This window comes from Trachypithecus francoisi, unplaced genomic scaffold (genome assembly GCF_009764315.1).
Source record: "Trachypithecus francoisi isolate TF-2019V2 unplaced genomic scaffold, Tfra_2.0 Lachesis_group16, whole genome shotgun sequence".
In the NCBI taxonomy this organism is placed as follows: Eukaryota; Metazoa; Chordata; class Mammalia; order Primates; family Cercopithecidae; genus Trachypithecus; species Trachypithecus francoisi.
Window position 1 is genome coordinate 5,487,064 of NW_022681461.1, and position 21,092 is coordinate 5,508,155.

The following is a 21,092-nucleotide window of genomic DNA, read 5'->3' on the forward strand; positions in this document are numbered from 1 at the left end:
GGGGGCCAGGTATGGTCCACACGGCAGCTCCCTTTTCCCTTTTCTGTGCAACCACGTGTGCAGTAAAGAAGCAGGCAACATGGTGCCAGCCAGGTAGAGAACCATTTGCATAATAAAAGATAGAGTGGGGCAGTCAGCTTCTTCGTGTGCTATTTAAATGGCACACCTGGTTCAATAAATCTCTGGTGCCCTATGTAAATCAGACACCGCCTTTTCAAGCTAGTCTATAAAACCCTGTGAATTTCACCACAAAAAACTGGAAGAACCATTTCACCACAAAATCAGAAGACCTACTAGGGGGTCCCTCCCTCTTTGCAGGAGAGAGAGCTATTCTGCTGTCTCTTCCTTTCACCTATTAAACCTCCACTCTTAAACTCACTTCTTGGGTGTCTGTGCCCTTGATTTTCCACAGTGTGAGACAATGAGCCTTGAGTATTTACCCCAGACAATGATACCACTTCAATGTTTGGAGGAACTTTTACATAATTCCAATTTTGAATTTTGCTTATCATCCCAGAATGTTTACTTTTAAGGAAATGTCTATTCCTTGCCATCTTCTTCTTTTTCCACTTTTCTTCTTTTTTTTTTTTTTTTTTGAGATGGAGTCTCGCTCTGTAGCCCAGGCTGGAGTGCAGTGGCCAGATCTCAGCTCACTGCAAGCTCCGCCTCCCGGGTTTACGCCATTCTCCTGCCTCAGCCTCCCGAGTAGCTGGGACTACAGGCGCCCGCCACCTCGCCCGGCTAGTTTTTTGTATTTTTTTAGTAGAGACGGGGTTTCACCGTGTTCGCCAGGATGGTCTCGATCTCCTGACCTTGTGATCCGCCCGTCTTGGCCTCCCAAAGTGCTGGGATTACAGGCTTGAGTCACTGCGCCCGGCCTCCACTTTTCTTCTTTCATCCCAACATAAAAACATTGCTGTGGAATTGAATTGGAGACACAGAACAACTTCTTATCCTTTTGTGAATGCAAAATTGAATCTTAATAGTGTTTGACTCTGGTTTAAAAACAAAGTCAAAACAAACAAACAAAAAGACTTACTAATGACAGTGCTCAGAATACCAGCAGAGCTGAACAAAAAATTGTAAGCTTCAAATGTGTGAGTGTGCATTCATAATGAGTCATATTAGTGATATTATCACAAGAAAATATACAACAGCTCAACTCAAATGTACTACACAACTATTTCCATAGTAGCCAACTACGTAGCCTACTACTATATGTGAGTTGCCATTATTTTTTTCTAATGTTCTGTAGACATCTAGAGCCTTGCTTGACTGCACTTCCCTTCAGATAGTAATACAGAAACAGCCAAAATTACATATTGGTAGTATATTAATTTGCAATCTTAAGTTGTTTTGAAATCACAATGAGATTACACCTGACCTTTTGAGATTATAATAACTGACATCACAAAATGATAAAGGGGTCAATTCTCTAAGAAGACATAACAATCTAATGTACCTCGCAAAAGATCTTACAACATACCAGGTAAAAACTAATCAATCTGGAAGTGAATTAGACAAATACAGTTATAAGAGACTAAATACTTCTCATTTGATAAATGATCGGACAAGTAGGCAGAAAAGCAATAAGAAAATAGATTATTTGAGTAACAAGATAGAAAAAAGATACCTAAAAAAATGCCCAGAATACTCTAGAGAATAGCAGAACGCATGATAGTCATGAACATGAAATATCCAGCAAAAGGACAAACCACATTTTAGGGCATTAAATAAACAATAATAAAATTTAAAAATAGGAACCATGATATTCTTGGAGCATGAAAAACTAGAGATCAATAACAAATATTTCTGGGAAATTCTCCAATTCTGGAAATACAGTGACACACTTGTAAATAACCGACAGGACAATGAGGAAGTCTCAAAGGAAATTAAAAATTATTCTGAACATAAGGAAAATTAAAATAATTCCTATCAAAATTTGTGAGTTGCTGTATAAAAGTGCCTAGACGGAAATGCAGAGTATTAAATGTGGATATTAGAAAAGAATAAAAATCTCACCGCAGTAGCCTAAGAATGTAGAGAAAGAAGAACAACTTAAATCTAAGAAACTAAAGAAAGGAGCTAATAACAATTTGGGCAGAAATAAGTGAAATTGAAAACCAAAGAGAGAGAAAGGGAAAGGGAAGAGAGAGAGTACAGATTACTAACAGCAGAACTGAAAGACAAGCTATCAATACACACTATACCATAAATAAATAATGCTACAAACAATTTTACACACACAAATCTAACAGATGAGATAAAAAAAATTCCTCTAGAGACATAACACATACTACCAAACCTCACTGAAGAAGAAACAGGTAACAAATAGTCCTGTATTAATTAAGAAATTGCATTTGTAAATAAAATCTACCAAAAAATCTAGTCACATGTTGTTTCACTGCTGATTTCTATCAAATATTTGAAGAATAAAAAATTTTGACTGTACACAATCTTTTAGAGAAAATAGATGAGATGAGAGGACTCCTAACTCATTTTATAAGGCCAGCATTACACTAACACCAAAACAAAAAAATGATATTGAGAGAAAAGAAAACTATAGACAAATATCAGTCATGGACATATATGAAAAAATATCAACAAAATATTGTGACATCAAATTGAACATCTACCCATGTAGGATGATTCATTATGTCCAATAAAAATAAGACTGATTCACTATTAAAATCCAATCCAAGTAATCTGCTATAGAAAGACTATTTTTATAATGCCCATCTCAAGAGATGCAGAAAGAGCATTCAATAAAATCCAACATCTATTTCTGACCAAAACTTTCATAAAATTAGGAATAAAAGAACTTAGGATATATGTTTAAATCTGTATACTAAATGGTGATGACTGAATGACTGTTTCCTTAAGAGTTGGGACAAGTCCTATTCGGTATTATATTAGAGGATTTGCAAAGTGCAGTAAGACAGGAATAAGAAACAAATACATATTGCAAAGGAAGAAGTAAAACTGCCTCTATTTGCTGATAAAACAAATGTTAATATACACAATCCTACAGTATTTACAAAAAGCTTCTATAACAAATACATGAAATTGACAGTGTTTCATTTTCAAAGGTGAATACAGAATGTCAGTAATTTTCCGATGTGTCAGGAATTAACAGTTGAAAAAATTAAATTACTATTTCAAATAGAAGCAAAAATTTAGTACTTCAAAGTGCAAGATCTGTATGCTGAAAACTACAAAATATACATGTAATAAATAAGAGAAAATTTAAGTAAAAAGAGGGGAATGAAATATTTATGAATTCAGAGTCTCCATATAGTTAAGATGCCAGTCTTTTCCATTTCTATCTGTAGAGTTCCTGTATTAACAACGAAAATTCCTGTACTTTTTTTTTCTTTTTTTTTTTGTAGCTATCAGCAAGTAGATTCTAAAATTTACATGGAAAACAAAATAACTAGAATAGTCAAAGCACTTCTGAAAAAAGCAAAGTTAGAGACATAAACTACTGATTACAAGGCTTACTATTGTGCTACAGTTCTCAAAATATTGTGGTTTTGTTAAAATATTGTTAAAACACTAGACACATAGGCCAACAGAATGAATGGAGACCCCAGAAATAGACTCACACAAATATATTCAACTGCATTTTGAAAAAGGTGCAGAGGAAAAGGAGAAAGTATAACCTATTCTATAAATGGGGATGTAATAATGGGATCTCTCCATATTTAAAAACAAATGGAACCTTAATGCATATTTTATACCTTTTACAAAAGTGGACTGAAATAGACCATATAAAAGTGTAAAGTATACCGTAATAAAATACTATCATAAAATAGGGGAAATTAGGTATGACTTTGGGGTCATTGATGAGTTTTTAGATAAAACACCATACACAAGATCCATAAAAGAAAAAATAAAAAGTAGACTTTATCATATTTAAAAATGCTCCTTCTATGAAAGAACCATTACAAGAGCAAAAAACTAAAACAAACAGGGAAGAATATTATTAAGTCACTGTATTAGTCTGTTCTCACCCTACTATAAAGAGCTGCATGAGACTGGGTAATTTATAAAGGAAAGAAGTTTGACTCACAGTTCCACGTGGCTTGGGGGGGCCTCAGGAAATTTACAATCATGACAGAAGGCAAGCAAACACGTTGTTCTTCACATGGTGGCAGGAGAGAGAAGTGCTGAGCAAAGGAAGAAAAGCTCTATATAAAACCATTAGATTTTATGAGAACTCACTCACTATCATGAGAACAGCAGCATGGGGGTAACCTGCCTCCATGATTCTATTACCTTCTGCCAGGTCCCTCCCACAACACATAAGGATTACAGGAACTACATTTCAAAATGAAATTTGGGTAGAGACACAGCCAAACCATATCAGTCACGTATCTTACACAAGCTTTTATCCAGAATATATAAAGAACTCTTAAAACTCAACAATACAAAACAAACAATCCAATTTAAAATGAGCAAAAATCTTGAGCACATACATCTCAAAAGAAGACAGACATATGGCAAATAAACATATGAAAACATGTTAATTGTTATAAATTAATAGGGGAATGTAAATCATAACTATGATGGGATACTACTACATGCCTTTAGAATGGAAATAAAAAATTAAAATATCAAGTATTCCTGAAGATGTGCAGCAACAAAGATTCTCTTTCATTACTGTTGGGAATGTAAAATGACACGGTCACTTTAGGAAATAATTTGGCAGCTTTTTATAAAGTAAAACATATGTCCAGTGTGAGGTTCAGCCATTCCATTCCTATACGTGTATCAATGTATAATAAAAACAAGTTCACATAAGAGCCTATAGGCTAGGCAAATGTTTTAGCAGCTCTACCTATAATCTCTAAATCCTGGAAACAACTGAAACATCTTTCTTTTTTTTTTTTTTTCTTTTTTGAGATGGAGTCTCACACTGTTACCCGGGCTGGAGTGCAATGTCAGGATCTTGGCTCACTGCAACCTCTGCCTCCTGGGTTCAAGCAATTATCCTGCCTCAGCCTCCCAAGTAGCTGGTATTACAGGCGCCCACCACCACGTCCAGCTAATTTTTTGTATTTTTAGTAGAGATGGGGTTTTACTATGTTGGCCAGACTGGTCTCGAACTCCTGACTTTGTGATCCACCTGCCTTGGCCTTCCAAAGTGCTGGGATTACAGGCCTGAGCCACTGCGCCTGGCCTAACGAAGACATCTTTCAACAGGTGAACAGATAGGCTATTGTGTCAATACCATCAACTGCTATTCAGCAATAAAAAGGAATAGACTATTCACTTACACAGCAATACAGATGAATGTACATGTATTTTGCTACGTGAAAGAAGTCAGCCCCAAATGTCTACATATTGTATGACTTCATTCGTATAACATTCTGGAGAAGGCAAAATTATAGGTTGAGAAAACAGATCAGAGGTTGCCCACAATTAGGAGAAAGGGAAGAGTTGATCACAAAGGTATCACACAGATAATTTTAGTGTGATACAGCTGTTGTGTGTAGCGCTGGATGGTGGACACCTGTCTCTATGGGTTTCTCAAAACCTACCAAATGCTACACCACAAAACCTCATCCTTATTTTTTGCAAATTAAAAAAAAAAAAAAAAAATCCACCAGGAACTCAGAGGATTCCAGGAGGAAAAAGAAACTGATCAAAGACACTTTGGAAAATGGTATTTTGATTGGATTCTCTAAGGTTAAGACCAAACAAGCTGCACAGAAACTCTCCGCTTTGGTTGATAATTTTGTTTATCACAGGGACAAATGATAATTCTGACACTAGGCGAGAACAAATGAGTCAGTCAGTGGTAGATTATGTGAGCTGGAGTTGTCACTGCTGTGGAATGACTTTTTCTTGCATTGTTGTGAAATGTTTCTTTCCCAATGCTGTGTTAATTCTCCCCAGAATTCTCACCAACCTATTCAAGTATTTTTAAAAATACTTGCTCTTACGATTTTAAGACAAAAACACATCTGTTTTCAGCCCAGCTGGAGAAGCCTCATTAATAACACATCCTTTGTGTTCTAACTGAAACCCTGCACAGAAAACAACACATGAGCACGGGAAATGTTGGAAAAGTATAATAAGCAAGACAGACTCCCTGGGGAATGACAGTGGTACATTCCTTGGGTTTCCTGTTCTTCTCATCTGCCCTGGGGAGAATGCTACAGAAGCCTCCAACCAGAAACCACACCCAACAAAACCAAAGCTAACAAAAACCCAGTTGTCTCAGCCAAAGAACCTGGAAAATAATGGCCTAGCAAGGAATACCCACCTGACTGTAGCCAAACATCTATGGAAAAGCCCCCAAACACCATAATTCAGTGGAGTCCAGTGTGGAGCTGATGATCCACTTCACTTCCACGGAGTGGAAGGCAGCAGCAGTGCTCCGATTCCCTTGCCTGATGGTGTCCGGGGCGCCAAGCAGGGAGGTACATCTTCTCTCTCCCGCATTGCAAAAGAAGGTGGCATTCCGGTATTTCTATCAAGGTGGTGTCAACAGACCAAGAAAGAAGCTGTTCTTCCATTTCCTGTCTGGCAAAAGCAGACAGTTCTACAATTCCCTTGCCAAGGTGGTGTCTGGAGGTGCCAGAGTTAAGCTTAGCCTCAAACTCATGCAGCAACAATGAGACTGAGGCAGGGTGAGGCAGGCTAGTGTCGCCTTCCTAACCCAGGTGTCACTGAAGTCCATCAGGAGGCTGAGCCTCTGCTGCCACCCAAGTCAACCACACTGACAAGGTGGCATCATCTCCCGTTCCCCACTTCTGGTGTCAGTAGAACCAGGGCTGAACCAAACCTCCACACGGACACAGCTGCAATGAGACTGAGTGAGGTGCTACCAGCAGGCCATTAGGAATTCTTCTGAAACAAATGTAAATCTTGAAAATCTCCACCAAAAAAAAAAAAAAAAATTGGAAGTTACAAGAATTAGCCAAATGGAAACTAAAGAATTAAAAAATAAGATAACGGAAATAAAACTTCACTGGGTAAGCTTAATAGTAAAGGGGAGAAGACAGAAGATAGAATCAGTACACTTGAGGACAAATCAGTAGGATTTACTGGTTCTATTCTGAACAAAAGAGAAAAAATAGATACAAAACGAAACAACAGAGAACACCCTTGGAGACCTGTCAGGCAGCATCACAATATGGAGTCTATGTATCATCAGAGACCAAGAAAGAGGTAGAAAGAAATAGTGGGACTGGAAAAATAGTCAGTAAATTGATATCTGAAAACATCTTAATTTTGACAAAGACAGAAACCTATAGAATCAAGTAGCTGAGTAAATACTAAATAAGATAAACCTAAAAATGCATATTAAAACGTGTTATAGAAAAACTTCTGAAAACAGAAGACAAAGAAAAATTCTTGAAAGCCTACCTGCCAAAAAACCATACGGACTTATAAAAATACAAATTCAAATGGCAATAGAGTTCTCATTGGAAACAGTGTAGGATGCAAGGAAGTGTCCCAACATGTATGTGCTGAAAGAAAAGAACTGTCAGATGCAAATTCTATGTCCAGCAAAAATCACAGTCAAAAAGGAAGGAGAAATAAAGGCATCCTTATGTGAAGGAAAACTGACACAATTTATGTTTTACCAAAACTCCTCTTAAAAAGGTGAAAAGTAAGTCCTCTAAACAGAAGCCAAATGATATCAGAAGAATGATTGGAACTTCAGAAAGAAAACAACAAGAGAATGGGAAAAATGTAAAAGGATGTCATAGGTTATGCATCATCTCAGAAGTTTTGAAAATCATATTTGATGTTTGCACAAAAATTATAACACTGCCTATTGCAGCATCCAGTGTATTAGATGTGTTACTCAGTGCAATTCTATTTTTAAAAACAAGGCAGATAAAAGGACCTAAATGGAAATAAGGTTTCTACACTTCATTTACAGTGGTAAAACATCAATACCAGTTGACTGTGGTCAGTTACACATGGATAATGATAATAAGGTAAAGATAGTAAGAAAATTATTTAGAGATGTACTAAAAGAATTGTATAAGGAAATCATTATGTAATACTAAAACTATTTCAGTAACTCACAGAAGGTAAGGAAAGACAGCAGAGGGAAGAAAAAGAGAATGAACAAGCAGAAAATAAAGTAGAACATCTAGGCATTAACATATATATTACAGTTATCTTAAATATAAATTATGTACACGTGTCAATTAAAACACAAGGAATATCAACTGGGACAAAGAAACATGATTCAAAAATACGTGTGCTACCTATCTCAATTAATGCAGAAAAAGCATCTACCAAAATATAGCACAGTTTTATGATTAAAAACTTTCAGAAACCTAGAAATAGAAGGAAACTTCCTGAACTTTATCAAGAATATTTATCAAAAACCAACAGCTATGTCATACTTAATGGTGAAAGACTGAATGGTTTTCCCCTAAGGGTGGAAACAAGGCAGAGACATCTGCTCTCACCTCTGCTATTTGACAGAGCACCGAAAGTTCTAGTCAGCACAACTGGGCAACAAACAAGTAAGGCATACTGACTGAAAAAAAAAGAAGGAAAACGGCCTCTATTGCAGATTACACGATTGTCTTCGTAATGTCTCAGAGAAACTAAAAAAGTCTTGTAGAAATAGTAATATTGAGCAAGTTCACAGGATAAATGATTCATCCTCCAAAATTCATCATATTTCTATGAACTAATAATGAGTGTGTGGAAACTGAAAATACCTTTACAATTGCTTTAAAGAAAACACTGAGGCATAAATCTGACAAGACATGCAGAATCAAGATGGCAAAAATTACAAAATGTGCATGAAAGAATTGAGAGAAGAACTAAATAAATTCACACATACCTTATTAATGGTTTGGAAGACTCAAGATAGCAAAGATATCAACTCTCTTCAAATGGATGGGTAGACTTAATGACATTCATATCAAAACCCCAGCTACATATTTTTTACGCATATAGATAAACCTATTTTAAGTTTATATGAAAAGGCACATGATATTGGTGGAGAGATGGACACATAAGTCAGCCAAACAGAATAAAGAACTCAGAAAATGACCCAAGCAAATATGCCGAACTCATTTTGACAATGGTACAAAAGCAATTGCAGGAGGAAGGATAGTCATTTTAATAAATGTTACTGGAGAAAATAAACATTTATAAGCTCAAAATCTCAGTATAAACCTCACACTTTATACACTAACTTGAAATGGTTTGCAAACTTAAATATAAAAGATTTTACTGTAAACCTTTTAGGAAAAGAAAGTTCTAAAAAAATTATTGGGATCTAGGGCTAGATAAAAGTACTTTGTTCTTACTTATATGTACCTTTTAATGATTTTTTTTATTTTCAGTAAAAGACCAATGTGTACCTGTACTTATTCTAAAAAAGAAAAATATTCAATATGCTTTTCCGGGTTAATAGACAAATGAAATAGATTAATCTTTCTTTATGAATCAGTGATCGAGCCATTATTGTTTTCCTGAGAGGAAAAATCTCTTTATGCTCATCACATTTTCGGAGCATTAGGAGTGGAACCAGGGGACCTTAGGAGAGATAGACATGCTGCCAGTGGAGGTGAGCAGGGAGGAAATTTCCAAACCCAAGAACTGGCAGAAACTGCTGGAGAGAGAATAGTTACTTGGGCTTCAAGTCTAGAGATTAATTGTGATGTGCCCTGCTCTGTAGAATAATAAAAACAGTGTATTCCAGCAAACAATAGAACGGGTGATACTAATTGAATGATGTTACAACACACACATATGTATGTATGCAGATACAGACATGTGCATACATATACACACATAGATATGTGTAATATGTGTGTATTTATAACTGAGGTTAAACCGTTAGGCAATAAGAATGCAGTCCTGTTTTTCTACCCTCTCTTTTCTAACATCTTTCAAACAGATGATGTTTTGGAAGATTTTCAATTCTTTTCAATAATTAAAAAACTTTTCCAACAGAACAAATACGCATGCTGAATTATTTTAATACCCTATTTTACACGTGGTTGTAAATAAGCAACCCATTGTATAGATTCAGCATTTTGGATGTTAAGGTAAACATATAGCTGCTCCTCATTTGTAGAAGAGTGGATTTACAGTATGTGTGTCTGTTGCAAGTTGTATATTTAAATTACTTAAAAATATATCCTCTTTGGTAATAGTTTTTTAAAATGAATTTGTGGCGCATTAGAAAGAATGTTTTAAAGCAAAATTGCTTTTTAGTTTGTATTCTCTTAACGTCAGAAGTTTACTTTGAAGAATTAAAAAACTTACTAGAATATTCATATTTGACCTATAAAATAAGTAACTTAGATGGAATAATTTGAATTTGGAAATTTCTTTTTTTAAATTTAATTTTATTTATTTATTTATTTATTTATTTTTTTTTTTTTTGAGACGGAGTCTCGCTCTGTCGCCCAGGCTGGAGTGCAGTGGCCGGATCTCAGCTCACTGCAAGCTCCGCCTCCCGGGTTCACGCCATTCTCCTGCCTCAGCCTCCCGAGTAGCTGGGACTACAGGGGCCCGCTACCTCGCCCGGGTAGTTTTTTGTATTTTTTAGTAGAGACGGGGTTTCACCGTGTTAGCCAGGATGGTCTCGATCTCCTGACCTCGTGATCCACCCGTCTCGGCCTCCCAAAGTGCTGGGATTATAGGCTTGAGCCACCGCGCCCGGCCTGGAAATTTCTTTATACCACTAAATTTGAACTATCAATGCCATTTTATTTTTACAGATTTTCCTTGCAACATTATATTAGCTACTGGAAAGAGTTAAGACCCTTTGTGAAAATATGATTTTAGTGATGCAACTTATGTACGAGGCAGATAAGGAAGCATTGATCCCTGTGCCGGTTAACTAAGATTTTATGAAATAATTTCTAACAGAGGACAGTACCGGGAGTGTGGTCAGGCGCGCCTCCCTCCTCACCGGCCCACCAGAAGCTTTCAGGGTTCTGGGAGAAACATGTCCAGGCCTGCAGAGGCTGTCACAGGGGAAAAGGGCCAGGGTGGGGAACCCAGCACAGGCAGCCTGGCCTCACAGGGGAGTCCAAGGTTTTCTGAGGAAGCCGTGTCCAAGCTGAGATCCTTCCTGTTCCATGTGCTCCAGCACAAGGCCCGCAGGAGGAGCCGCGTGAGTGAGACCAACCCAGACAAGCTGGGCGGATTCCCCAGGCAGTGAGGGGGAGCCGGGCCTGGGGGGCTGAGGGCGGCCTCGGAAGCACAGCGTCAGAGAAGCTCCCACCGCTCCTATCAGGAACGCTTGCACCTTTATATCAGCAGGGGGTTGGGCCTGGGTGATCTGGGGAAGGGTCTGCCAGCGGGTCGGGGGGTCGCTCTGAGTTGGCCGCCGTCTGATAGAGGAGGCTTTTCTGTTGTTGGGTTTCTCACGGAATCGTATCTAGAAGAGGGCAGAGGCCACCAGGAGAAAGCGCTGCTGGGAATGAGGTAGATGCCGCTCGTTTCCACCAAGTGCAGTGCTTGGGATTTTAGGGGGTGGCAAAGTGACCTTGATATATTTTCTCTGTGCAGGTCTCTGTTAGAGTCACCGTGGGGGTCTCCGTGTTGGTTTTGAAAGGCCTCTGTGTGAGTCTGTCAGGGGTTTCTGTGGGGAGGTCCCTCTGGGGTGTCTTCATGGGGGGATCTCAGATTCTCTGTTGGGGTCTGTGGGGGTCACTATGGGGAATCTCTAGAATCTCTATGAATGTGGGAATCTTTGAGTGTGGGGTGTACATGGGGGTCTCTGCGCTCCTCTGCTGCAGGTCCCAGGATCCGGGGTCCCGTAGATGTTGGGCCCACACTGGAGCTGCCCAGGTCACCACCCCAGACAGGACTTGGCTCCAGCAGTAGCCTGGGCGCCCAAAGTGACACCAGGGGCCTTTTCCAAACAGGTCTCCAGCATGAGTCCCGCCACGCCTGGGTACAGGCCTGTCCCCTTGTCTTCAGCCTCCACAACCCCTGCAGGTGCAGAGCTCTCCCTGGGCAGAAGGCCCCTGGACAGAGCCCTCTGGGGAACCAGCTCCTGCCTTTGCTCCTGCCTTCCCTGGGGATGGCCAGGAGGGACCCAGCACCAGGACGGAGGAGCCAAGGACCGTGCCCTGTGGGAACTCTCCCTGTGAACCATGTGACCAGATCCTCTGAGGCCCAGTGTGTCCCCTGCCAGCACCTGGGCTTGGAGCCATAGATGTGCTGTGTCACCCAGGCCAGCCCTTGCCTTCTGGGTCCCTCTGCCCTGGGAGTGGCACTGACCACTTTTACTTGTAATGATCACCGGACTGTGAGGACCCTGGTTACAGCTGTGGGCAGCTTGTGGATCCTGCACTTGCGAACTTATCTTCGTCTTCCCGGATTCTTCTCCCACCTCCCACCCTGGGCCTAAGGACCCCTCCTGTGGTTCCTGACCACAGGGTCCCGCCAGGGGGGCAGGCAGCAGCCCTGGGCGCCTCCTGAAACAGACACCCCACACTAGTGGCCCGGGAGACTGCTCTGGAGAGTGAGGCAGGGGACACCAGACGCAAACCCAGGGGTGTTACCAAGGCTGAGCCAAGTGCTGGCGGGGCCCAGGTCCATCCCGGAACTCAGCAGGCAGGGAAGGGTCTGGGGAGGGTGTCACCTCTTCCCCACCAGGACATCTGGGAAGGAGCTGTCCCGCCTCTGACCCAGGGCCCGTACAGGACACCCCCACATTCCCAGGCTACCACGGGGCAGGGAGGCTGCTGGAATCCATCACTCCTCCAGCCTCAGGGGAGCCTACCACTGCCTCAGGCCGTGAGGTCCCTGCAGACCCAGCCCCACAGCAGCACAGAAGTTACCTTAGTGAGAACGGGGATGCAGTGAGCCAGAGCCCGGTGGGGTCTCCATAGGGTTTGCTGTCCTTACACGTCCTGAAGACTCTGGATCATGATCCAGCTTGGAAACTAGACCCGGTTTCTCCCTGGACAGGGAGAAGAGGGGGTCCTCCACGTCCCTGCCAGCCTCCTCCAGGCCCAGCCATTCTAGAAGCCGCACTCAGGAGGAGTGGACACGGAGCCCGTTCCTGTGCCCTAGCATGGCACAGACAGAAGCCACCACCTCTGCAGGGAAACCAAGTGTATTGGGAACTTCTCTGTGAAAGTCGGGAACACATGGCGGCTGTGATCACCCAGGCAGGACAGGCTTAACATGTAGGTGTCAGTTTTATTTGAGTAGAACCCCGTCTCCCCCAGGAGACGTGCAAGAAGCCTTCTCTGGTTCAGGAGGCAAGACATCTCGTGTAGACCTCAGTTCCTGCGGGCTGCGGATGGGGCCACTCGAGGTTTTTGCCACTCGTGGCCTGTGGTGGTGGGGGCCAGCTGGGGACACAGACTCCCGGGGAGGTGGGGCCCATCTGCTGTCTCTGTCTCTGATGTTGCTGTTTTTGACAGGACAGTGGTGGCCCCTGGGGGTGGCTTTGGGGCTGCAGGCCAGAGCTCTGATCTCTCTGCTATGTTCTTGGTGGCAGTGACCCCTGTGGCCACAGGAAGGCACATTCTCCTGAGCGTGGAGGTCACCTTTGTGGCGACTGACCTCTGAGGGACCACGTCCCCACCGAAGCCCCAGTTTGTCCACCAGGATTTGCCTCACACCTCTGCTGATGGTCCAGGCTTCATCAACCATGCAGTCCGTAAACAGCCTTGCTGGGCCAGACCCCCAGCTCTGGACAGCATCTGCCCCAGGCTTGCCTTTCTCCAGGACGTCTTCCCACCCTGCGCCTGTTTTCCTGGGGTGTAGACCCTGTGGATGGTGACCGATCTTTCTCCGGAAGTGGCTTTCTGGTGGCGTCTCTCCCTTCTCCGGCTGACGCTGGTTGTATTTCCTTTCTTGTTTGTCTCCTACTTCCCTGGCATGAGCAGAGTGGCTCCTCCCACTGGCTTCAGAGGTCCTTGGTCCCTTGGAGCCATGTCCCTGCTCCCCTGGTCTGGGTCTCCTGCGGGCCTCACCCTTGTCCGCAGAGCCCAGCGTCTTCTGACTCTTCTGTGGGGCCTTTGCTTTCAGGCTCCCAGGCTCCCGCTGCCGTGGGCTGTCCCCTCCCTTCCATGGGAGGGCCCATGGCCCCTGCGAAGCCGTCGTGTTCTTACTGGACACACTCTGGGAGGTGGACAGAGGGGCCTGAGCGGGCAGCCTGTCTGCGGCAGGGAGCATGTCCACATGGCGGCCTGGAAGGCACAGATCTATGGCGCCATCCTGGAGGAGGACGCCTGAGGCGCGGCCTGGCGGCTGCTCCTCTGAATCCACCTGCTCTAGGAGCGCAATCTCACTGATCACCTGCGCTTTCAGGCGCAGCTGCTCTGGATCCTGAGCAACACAGATTGTAGACCCTGAGGGGTTATCAGTGGTCCCCAGAGCCCCCGTGCTCCTCAGATCCACCTGAACGCTTCCTGAACTTGCCCTCACAGTGGCTCCCACGGTGACGTCCCTAGTGGGGGGCTTCTCCTCCCCCACCTTCAGTGCCTCCAGGGCGTCTTTGGCCCTTGCCCACTGGGACCCTATGCTGAGCTCTTGCAGGGCTCTGCTAGTACACACGTTTCCTGGGGACATGCTCTGGCTCTGAAACCTTGCCTCGTTCCCAGCCATTTCTGAACCCATACTCCCCGCTAGTCTGGGTTTGGGTTTCCCGGATGCCAGGACAGTCCTGCTCTGCCAGGTTCTGCCCACAAGGCTGCATGTGGGGGGCTGAGAAGACCCCCTGTGCTCATGTCGAGGTGGAAAGGCCTCTGGTCGCCCACGGGTGTCAGCTGACTGGGACCCTCTCAGGAGCCTCTGGGCTTCCTCCTGCTCAGGTGGTGCGGGAGCGAGAGCACCACTCACGGCCAGCACTGACTTGCTTGTTGTTCTGTTGTCTCCTGGACCATTCTGAGGACGTTTTCCCGGGAAAATGGGAACCTTGGCTGCAGAGTCATTCCGAGATTCCCAGGAGGCCCAGGGGGGAAAGGTGGATTGTGGGAAGAGCGGGGCCTGAGCCTCACCTGACCGGACATTTATGGGCTCCAGGGACTGGAGGTCTGGACCCCACCTGTGTCTCACACGGAACTTCAAAAGATGCACTTCCAGCATCTGCTGGGTGCAGGGCTGGAGGAAGGAAAGCTCCTGGGAGGTGTTCACGTGGGCTTTCCCACCCCTCCAGGATGCCAGCTTCCCGGGTTTCCTGTGGGTGTCAGACTGGGGAACAGCACATTTGACCATGAGCCAGGAGCGACGCACAGGCACGGGGATCCAGCCCTCTTTGATCTCCCCCACCTTCCTGGCCAGATGGATTTGCAGCTTGTTTTCCAGATGCTTCTTCTCTGTGTCCCCGGGTGTGGAACTTACTGATTGGTATTTCCAGGGCCTCCATATGTCACCTTCTGCCTCCTCCTTGTCTTCCTCCAGAAACTTCACTGAGGTCCTTCCTGAGCCTCGATCCCGGCTTGGGTCTGGCCCTAGTTTGGACCATAAGCACCCCTTCCCAGAGAACCTTCCGGAGCTCTGGAACCCGGTCTTCTGCACATCCTTCCTGCCCTTCCCTGCAAATTCAGAAGGCTGGGAGGGCGAGAGGGCCTGCTGTGTCTCTTCTGCCTGACTCTGGGGCCTCCCTGGGAATTCCCCCTCAGGCTGCAGCAGGTCCCCAGATGCCTGGAATCTGCTGGGAGGGCCGCAGGACTGCTCCTGGTGGATGGCACTCCTTCCTTGCCACCGGTGCTCTGGGAGCTCAGGGCTGGTGGTAACCCTGGGAAGGATGCGGGCTGACTTGGGGCTCCAGGAGGTTGGCCTCTCCTGGGGAAGATGGGCAGTGGGCTGGTTCAGGCCAGCCGGAGACTTTTTGGGGAGAGAGGGCAAAACCCTCTTCCACTTTGGTTGCTTCTTCAAGGTCCATTCAAGATTCTCCTTTCCAGCGGGGATGACAGACTCTGTCCTCTCCTGGGTTGTAGGGTAAGATGCCCCACAGTCCCTAATCTGGGGTGGAGAAGAGCACGGTAGGCTTGGGACAGGGGGTGAGAGGTGGGCCTGGGTCTGGATCCCAGCCAAAGGCGGGCACTGGGACTGGGGCCAGGCTGGAGTGAAAGGCTGGGGCTGGGCCATGTGGTGGGGCTGGGGCGGTGCCTGGGAAAGCTGTGAGGATGCCTCAACCTCAGGTTCACCTGGAGGAGAAGTGGAGGCTTTATCCAATGATACAGAGTGCGCATTCTGTGAGGCAGGCGGTGCCTGGGAAAGCTGTGAGGATGCCTCAACCTCAGGTTCACCTGGAGGAGAAGTGGAGGCTTTATCCAGTGATACAGAGTGCGCATTCTGTGAGGCAGGCGGTGCCTGGGAATGCTGTGAGGATGCCTCAACCTCAGGTTCACCTGGAAGAGAAGTGGAGGCTTTATCCAGTGATACAGAGTGCGCATTCTGTGAGGCAGTCTTGCTAGAAACCCAGGCTGTGGCTACTAGGGACTCGCTGTTGAAAGATGGGAGGTTCCAGAAAAGCTGGCTGCATTTCTGCTGCAAGTGGTCCCCCACCGCTGTGGCGTCAGAGACTTGCTGAGGACAGGGCAGCTGCTGTGGTTGGGTTGACACGTTCCAGAAGGGATTTAGAGTCGTGATGTCCCCCTCCTTCCCCAGTGATGTCATCTGTAGGTGGCCGGCCCGTTCCCTTTCTTTCTCCTGCCACATCTTCATCAGTGCTCTCTTGGTGATAAGAGTCTCCAGCAGCTTCTGCACATCATGGTGGATGAATGTGCAGCCACCTACCTCCACGTGCCTGGGTGTGGGGTCTCCCCAGAAGGAAGCCTCTAGGGGGTGGTCGGGAAGATGCTGTGGCTGGGATTTGTCATGTGAACAGGTGGAGAGGCCCCAGGTCGTGGCAGCCTCCCTCCAGCAATAGAGTTCCTGGATGGGATCGCTGGAGCACCCAAGGCCAGAGATCACCCTGGTTGGAGAAGGCAGCCCCTGGTTGTGTAGAGGGGAGCTCTTGGGGACGGGGCGTGTTGTGGAGTCACACTGAAGTCCAGCCAGGCTGGAGTCGGGTGGAGGTGGAGAGGAGGTCAGGGGACCATGCGGCTGTGGTGAAGGAGGAAAAACCACATGTGGCCGGGATGCAGGGCGTTTTAGGGGAAGCAAGGGCTCTGGAGGCTTGGAGGCACTCAGGGTTGAGTGTGGTCCAAAAGGCTCTGAGAAGGTCATCGGGCCTGGTGACAGGGTGGAGGCCAGAGGAGCTGGGGGAGCTGCTGGGGACAAGCTGGCGGGAGATGGATCTGGCATGCATTTCCCATGCAGCTGGTGGGCCTTAGCAGGCGCTGGTTTGCACACGTCACCCGGGGGTTCTGCACCTAAGGGCAGATGGGAGCCGTCCTCGCCAGCGAGCTTCCTCATGTGGCTGCAGGAGACAAGAGGCACAAGCTGCAGCCGGGGCAGGTGGGGTCGAGAAGCCAGGAGGGGTGGGCACTTGGGGCCTACAGCTCCTCCACCTCCCCCACTACTGACTTCACAAAGCTTTGCCTAAGCCTGCCCCAGGGCTTCGGTCCTCTCCTCTCCCCTTCCCAGGACCTCTCCCTCCCAATCACCAGCAGGCCCTAGGGTTGCATCAGAGGCCCTGGTAGGAAGGAGCACATGGAGAGAAGGAGGAAGCTCCTCACCTTTCCAGAAGGTAGTTCAGGTCCCGGGTCTCCTCCAGCTCCCTCAGGAGGATTCTGCAAGCTGGAAGTCACGAGACAGGGTTATGGTGGAGAGGGCAGTGCCTGGGAACCTCACGGAGGCAGAGTGGATGTCTCTTTAGGGGACACCACAGGGAACTAGACTCTGAAACCTACACATTTGTGGCCAAAGCCACATGGGCCTGATGATGACAGGAAGGTGTCCACTGTGCAGCACTTTGTCATTTGCAAAAAGTGCTTCCACGTCCACCCCTTCATAGGTGTCACAACCATCTTGTTGGGAGAGCAAACGGGTGGTCTCAAAGAGGAGTCAGCCATGGCCGAGGTAAACAGCTGTCCACATGGACCCGGACCTCCCTCACCTCCCCCCATATCCGGCAGGCCTTGGTCCCTTCCCCACACCGCCCCCTTATGGGCAATACCAGTCCCAGGCCCATGGCTTCATTCCCACAGGGAATCTGAGGAGGCCCCAGGTTCTGATTTCCCTCCCAGGAGTTTCCCTCTCAGGCCTCTGCAAATGACTTCCTCAGGGACAGGCGATGCTGTCACCTCTGGGGAGTCCCGGGAAGCAGCAGAGCCTCACCTTTCAGAGCTGAGATCTTCTTTCTGCTCCTGGACCTCCCCCTTCTCTCCCTTTGAGGCTGAGAGGCAAGAAAGGATGAGGGGTTGGGACCAGTTCTCAGTCTCCTCTCCCCAGACCAGCTGCACACATGCAGTGCTCATGAAGGACACGGCTCCCTGCCTCTAGCTCAGGGAGCTCTGTGTGCGCTTTGTACTCATGTTCACCATGAATGAAATGTTTTCCGTTTTCCTTCTTAGGAAAATGCAAGGAGGGGTTTTCTGTGTGACTCCACCCTGGTGTCCCCAGTCCCTGCTCCTCCCCTGAAGGCACACCCAGGCTCAGGTCTGCAGGCGCCTCTGAGCTGCCGGTAGGATTCTGCTTCGGAGGAGAATGGAGAGGAGGCCAGGGACCATGGGGTTGTGGTGAAGAAGAAACAGCACATGTGGCCGGGGTGCAGCCACAGGCGAATCCAGGCTCTGGTGGGAGGCTCTCGGGGGCTCAGCACAGCTCCCAGATCACACCCAGATCACACAGAGGAGGCTGGGCCCCCAGGCACCTGGCCCAGGAAGGGGGTGATGAGGCAGGGGCCTGACCCGGTCCTCGCCACTGAGTCCGGTGTTGGTTTTTGCCCTGACGCCCCCTGCGCACCCCACAGATGGTCTGGGAGCTGGGGGTGGAATCCTCCGCCCACTCTCACCCCTGCCTGCCCTGCCCTGCCCTAGAGGGATGATGAGATTTCCCATCGTGGGAGCGTCTCTGGTTGTTTAGGAAAAGTGGAAATGAGGGGAGGAAAAGAAGAGAGAATCTTTCTCTGTGGGGCTGGGCTGAGGGCTCCTCACCTCCCTGCTGCTCCTCTTCCTCCCGGGCGGGGGTGAGGGTGGGTCACTGTGGAGGTAGGAGTGTAATAGGTAGAGGAGCACCAGGCCACACACACTGGTGAGGATGAAATCCATCATCCAGGGAGTGGAGCTGGGGCTCAGCCATGTGGCACTAGGGCTCTTCAGAGGAAAGAGCATTGTCTCCATCTGAAGTGCAATGTCGCCTTCAAGCAACTGAGGGCTGGGCATCCCCTTTGGGTCTAGGGAGTGGGGCCCAGGCTTGCATCACAGAGCTGGGGCCTCTTCCTCACAAAGGGCTCCTGCGGGCAGGGGAGGGGCAGTGGGAGGAGGAGGCTGAAGCACAGCCCCGCCCTCAGCTCCCAGCCCTGGGTCCCTCCAGCCTCCTGGGTCCCCCGGATCCCTCCTTCCCTCTCCAGCTGCTCACCTGTCAGAGACAGCCCTGGGTCCATTTTCCATTCTGTTTCCTGGAACACAGGTGTCACCTGGTTTTGTGGAGATCTCTGTGCCAGTCCTTCAGTTTTCTGCTTCTTTCAGATCGAGGCTTCTCCCTGGAGTTTCTGTTGTTCCTCTGGTTTCTTGTTCTCAGGATGTTGTTTGTTTGCAGTTCTTTCTCTCTTAATATATTCTTGCCCTGCATCAGCTCAGACATAGAATGTACATTTTTTTTTTTTTTTTTTTGAGGCTGAGTCTTGCTCTGTCGCCCAGGCTGGAGTGCAGTGGCCAGATCTCAGCTCACGGCAAGCTCCGCCTCCCGGGTTCCCGCCATTCTCCTGCCTCAGCCTCCCGAGTAGCTGGGACTACAGGCGCCCGCCACCTCTCCCGGCTAGTTTTTTGTATTTTTAGTAGAGACGGGGTTTCACTGTGTTCGCCAGGATGGTCTCGATCTCCTGACCTTGTGATCCGCCCGTCTTGGCCTCCCAAAGTGCTGGGATTACAGGCTTGAGCCACCGCGCCCGGCCCAGAATGTACATTTTTTATATTTATTGATCATTGTGAATTTTGATGACAATTTTCATAATTTTTTAAAAGTTTAATATTTATTTGTGTGGGCACGCAGTAGGTGTATATGTTAATGAGGTATGTGAGATCCATACCGGCCTGCAGTGCATGATAATCACAGCATGGTAAATGGGGTGTCCATCACCTCCAACCTTTTTCCTTTGTGTTACAAACCATCCAATTATACTCTTTTTTTTTTAATGTACAATTAAATTATTATTGACTATAGGCATTCTGTTGCTGTCAAATACTACAAATACTCAGTTTTATTCATTCTTTCTAATTACCTTTTTTATTCATTAACCATCCCCACCTCTCTCCTCCTGCGCCTTCCCAGCCTCTAGTAACCATCCTTCTACTCTGTATCTCCATGAGTTTGACTGTTTAATTTTTAGCTCCCACAAATAAGAGAGAACATGTCATGGTTGTTTGTTTTTCTTTACCTAATTTCACTTAATGACCTCCAGTTCCATCCATGCTATTGCAAATGATAGGCTCTCACTATCTTTTATGGCTGAAGAGTGCTCCACCGAGTATGTGCACCACGTTTTCTTTATCCATTCGTTTGTTGATGGACACTAACTAGGTTGCTTTCCAATCTTGGCTATTGTGAACAGTGCTAGAAGGAACATGGAAGTGCAGGTATCCCTTCAATATACTGATTTGCTTTCTTCTGGGTATGTACCCAGCATTGGGGTTGCTGGATCCTATGGTAGCTCTAGTTTTCGTTTTTGAGGAATCTCCAAACGGTTCTCCATAGAAGTTGTATTGACTCACATTTCCACCAACAGTGTGTGAGGGTTCCCATCACATCCTCGCCAGCATTTGTTATTGCCTGTCTTTTGGATAAAAGCCATTTTAACTGGGGTGAGATAATATCTCATTGTAGTTTTGATTGCCTTTCTCTGATGTCAGTGATGTTAAGTACCTTTTTGTATACCTGTTTGCCATTCATACGTCTTCTTTTGAGAAATGTCTATTTGGACCTTTTGTGTATTTTTTATTTTTTTATTATTTTATTTTAACTTTCAGGGTACATGTGCAGGATGTGCAGATTTGTACACAGGTAAGTGTGTACCA

The 21,092-nt window shown here is 46.3% G+C and overlaps 1 protein-coding gene and 1 long non-coding RNA gene across 3 annotated transcripts; one reads left to right on the plus strand and one right to left on the minus strand.

Annotated features, from left to right (window-relative positions):
• Positions 1 to 13,145: 13,145 nt before the first annotated feature.
• LOC117098345 (spermatogenesis-associated protein 31E1-like) lies at positions 13,146 to 19,466 on the minus strand. Of its 2 annotated transcripts, XM_033236790.1 has the most exons (5): positions 19,014 to 19,466; positions 18,196 to 18,253; positions 17,595 to 17,655; positions 16,323 to 17,335; positions 13,146 to 16,220 (listed from the first exon to the last, which is right to left on the minus strand). In XM_033236790.1, the coding sequence occupies exons 1-5, from the start codon at positions 19,239 to 19,241 to the stop codon at positions 13,159 to 13,161; spliced, it is 4,422 nt and encodes a 1,473-aa protein (XP_033092681.1). In that variant the 5' UTR covers positions 19,242 to 19,466; the 3' UTR covers positions 13,146 to 13,158. The 2 variants fall into 2 exon arrangements, with proteins under 2 accessions (XP_033092681.1, XP_033092680.1); XM_033236789.1 differs by having other exon boundaries at positions 13,146 to 17,335.
• On the plus strand, positions 17,569 to 18,575 carry LOC117098346. The gene is made up of 3 exons (XR_004443353.1): positions 17,569 to 17,605; positions 17,873 to 17,937; positions 18,432 to 18,575. It is a non-coding gene; the product is annotated as an uncharacterized LOC117098346 (long non-coding RNA).
• Positions 19,467 to 21,092: the final 1,626 nt, after the last annotated feature.

Bases quoted from the DNA above. Each gene is read 5' to 3' on its own strand.
- LOC117098345 (XM_033236789.1), bottom strand. From the start codon at position 19,241: ATGCCCAGCCCTCAGTTGCTTGAAGGCGACATTGCACTTCAGATGGAG. The intron at 18,254-19,013 runs GTGAGGAGCCCT...CTTGCCTCTCAG, and splicing joins GGAAGAGGAGCAGCAGGGAG to CCTCAAAGGGAGAGAAGGGG. The intron at 17,656-18,195 runs GTGAGGCTCTGC...CGTGACTTCCAG, and splicing joins GAAGATCTCAGCTCTGAAAG to CTTGCAGAATCCTCCTGAGG.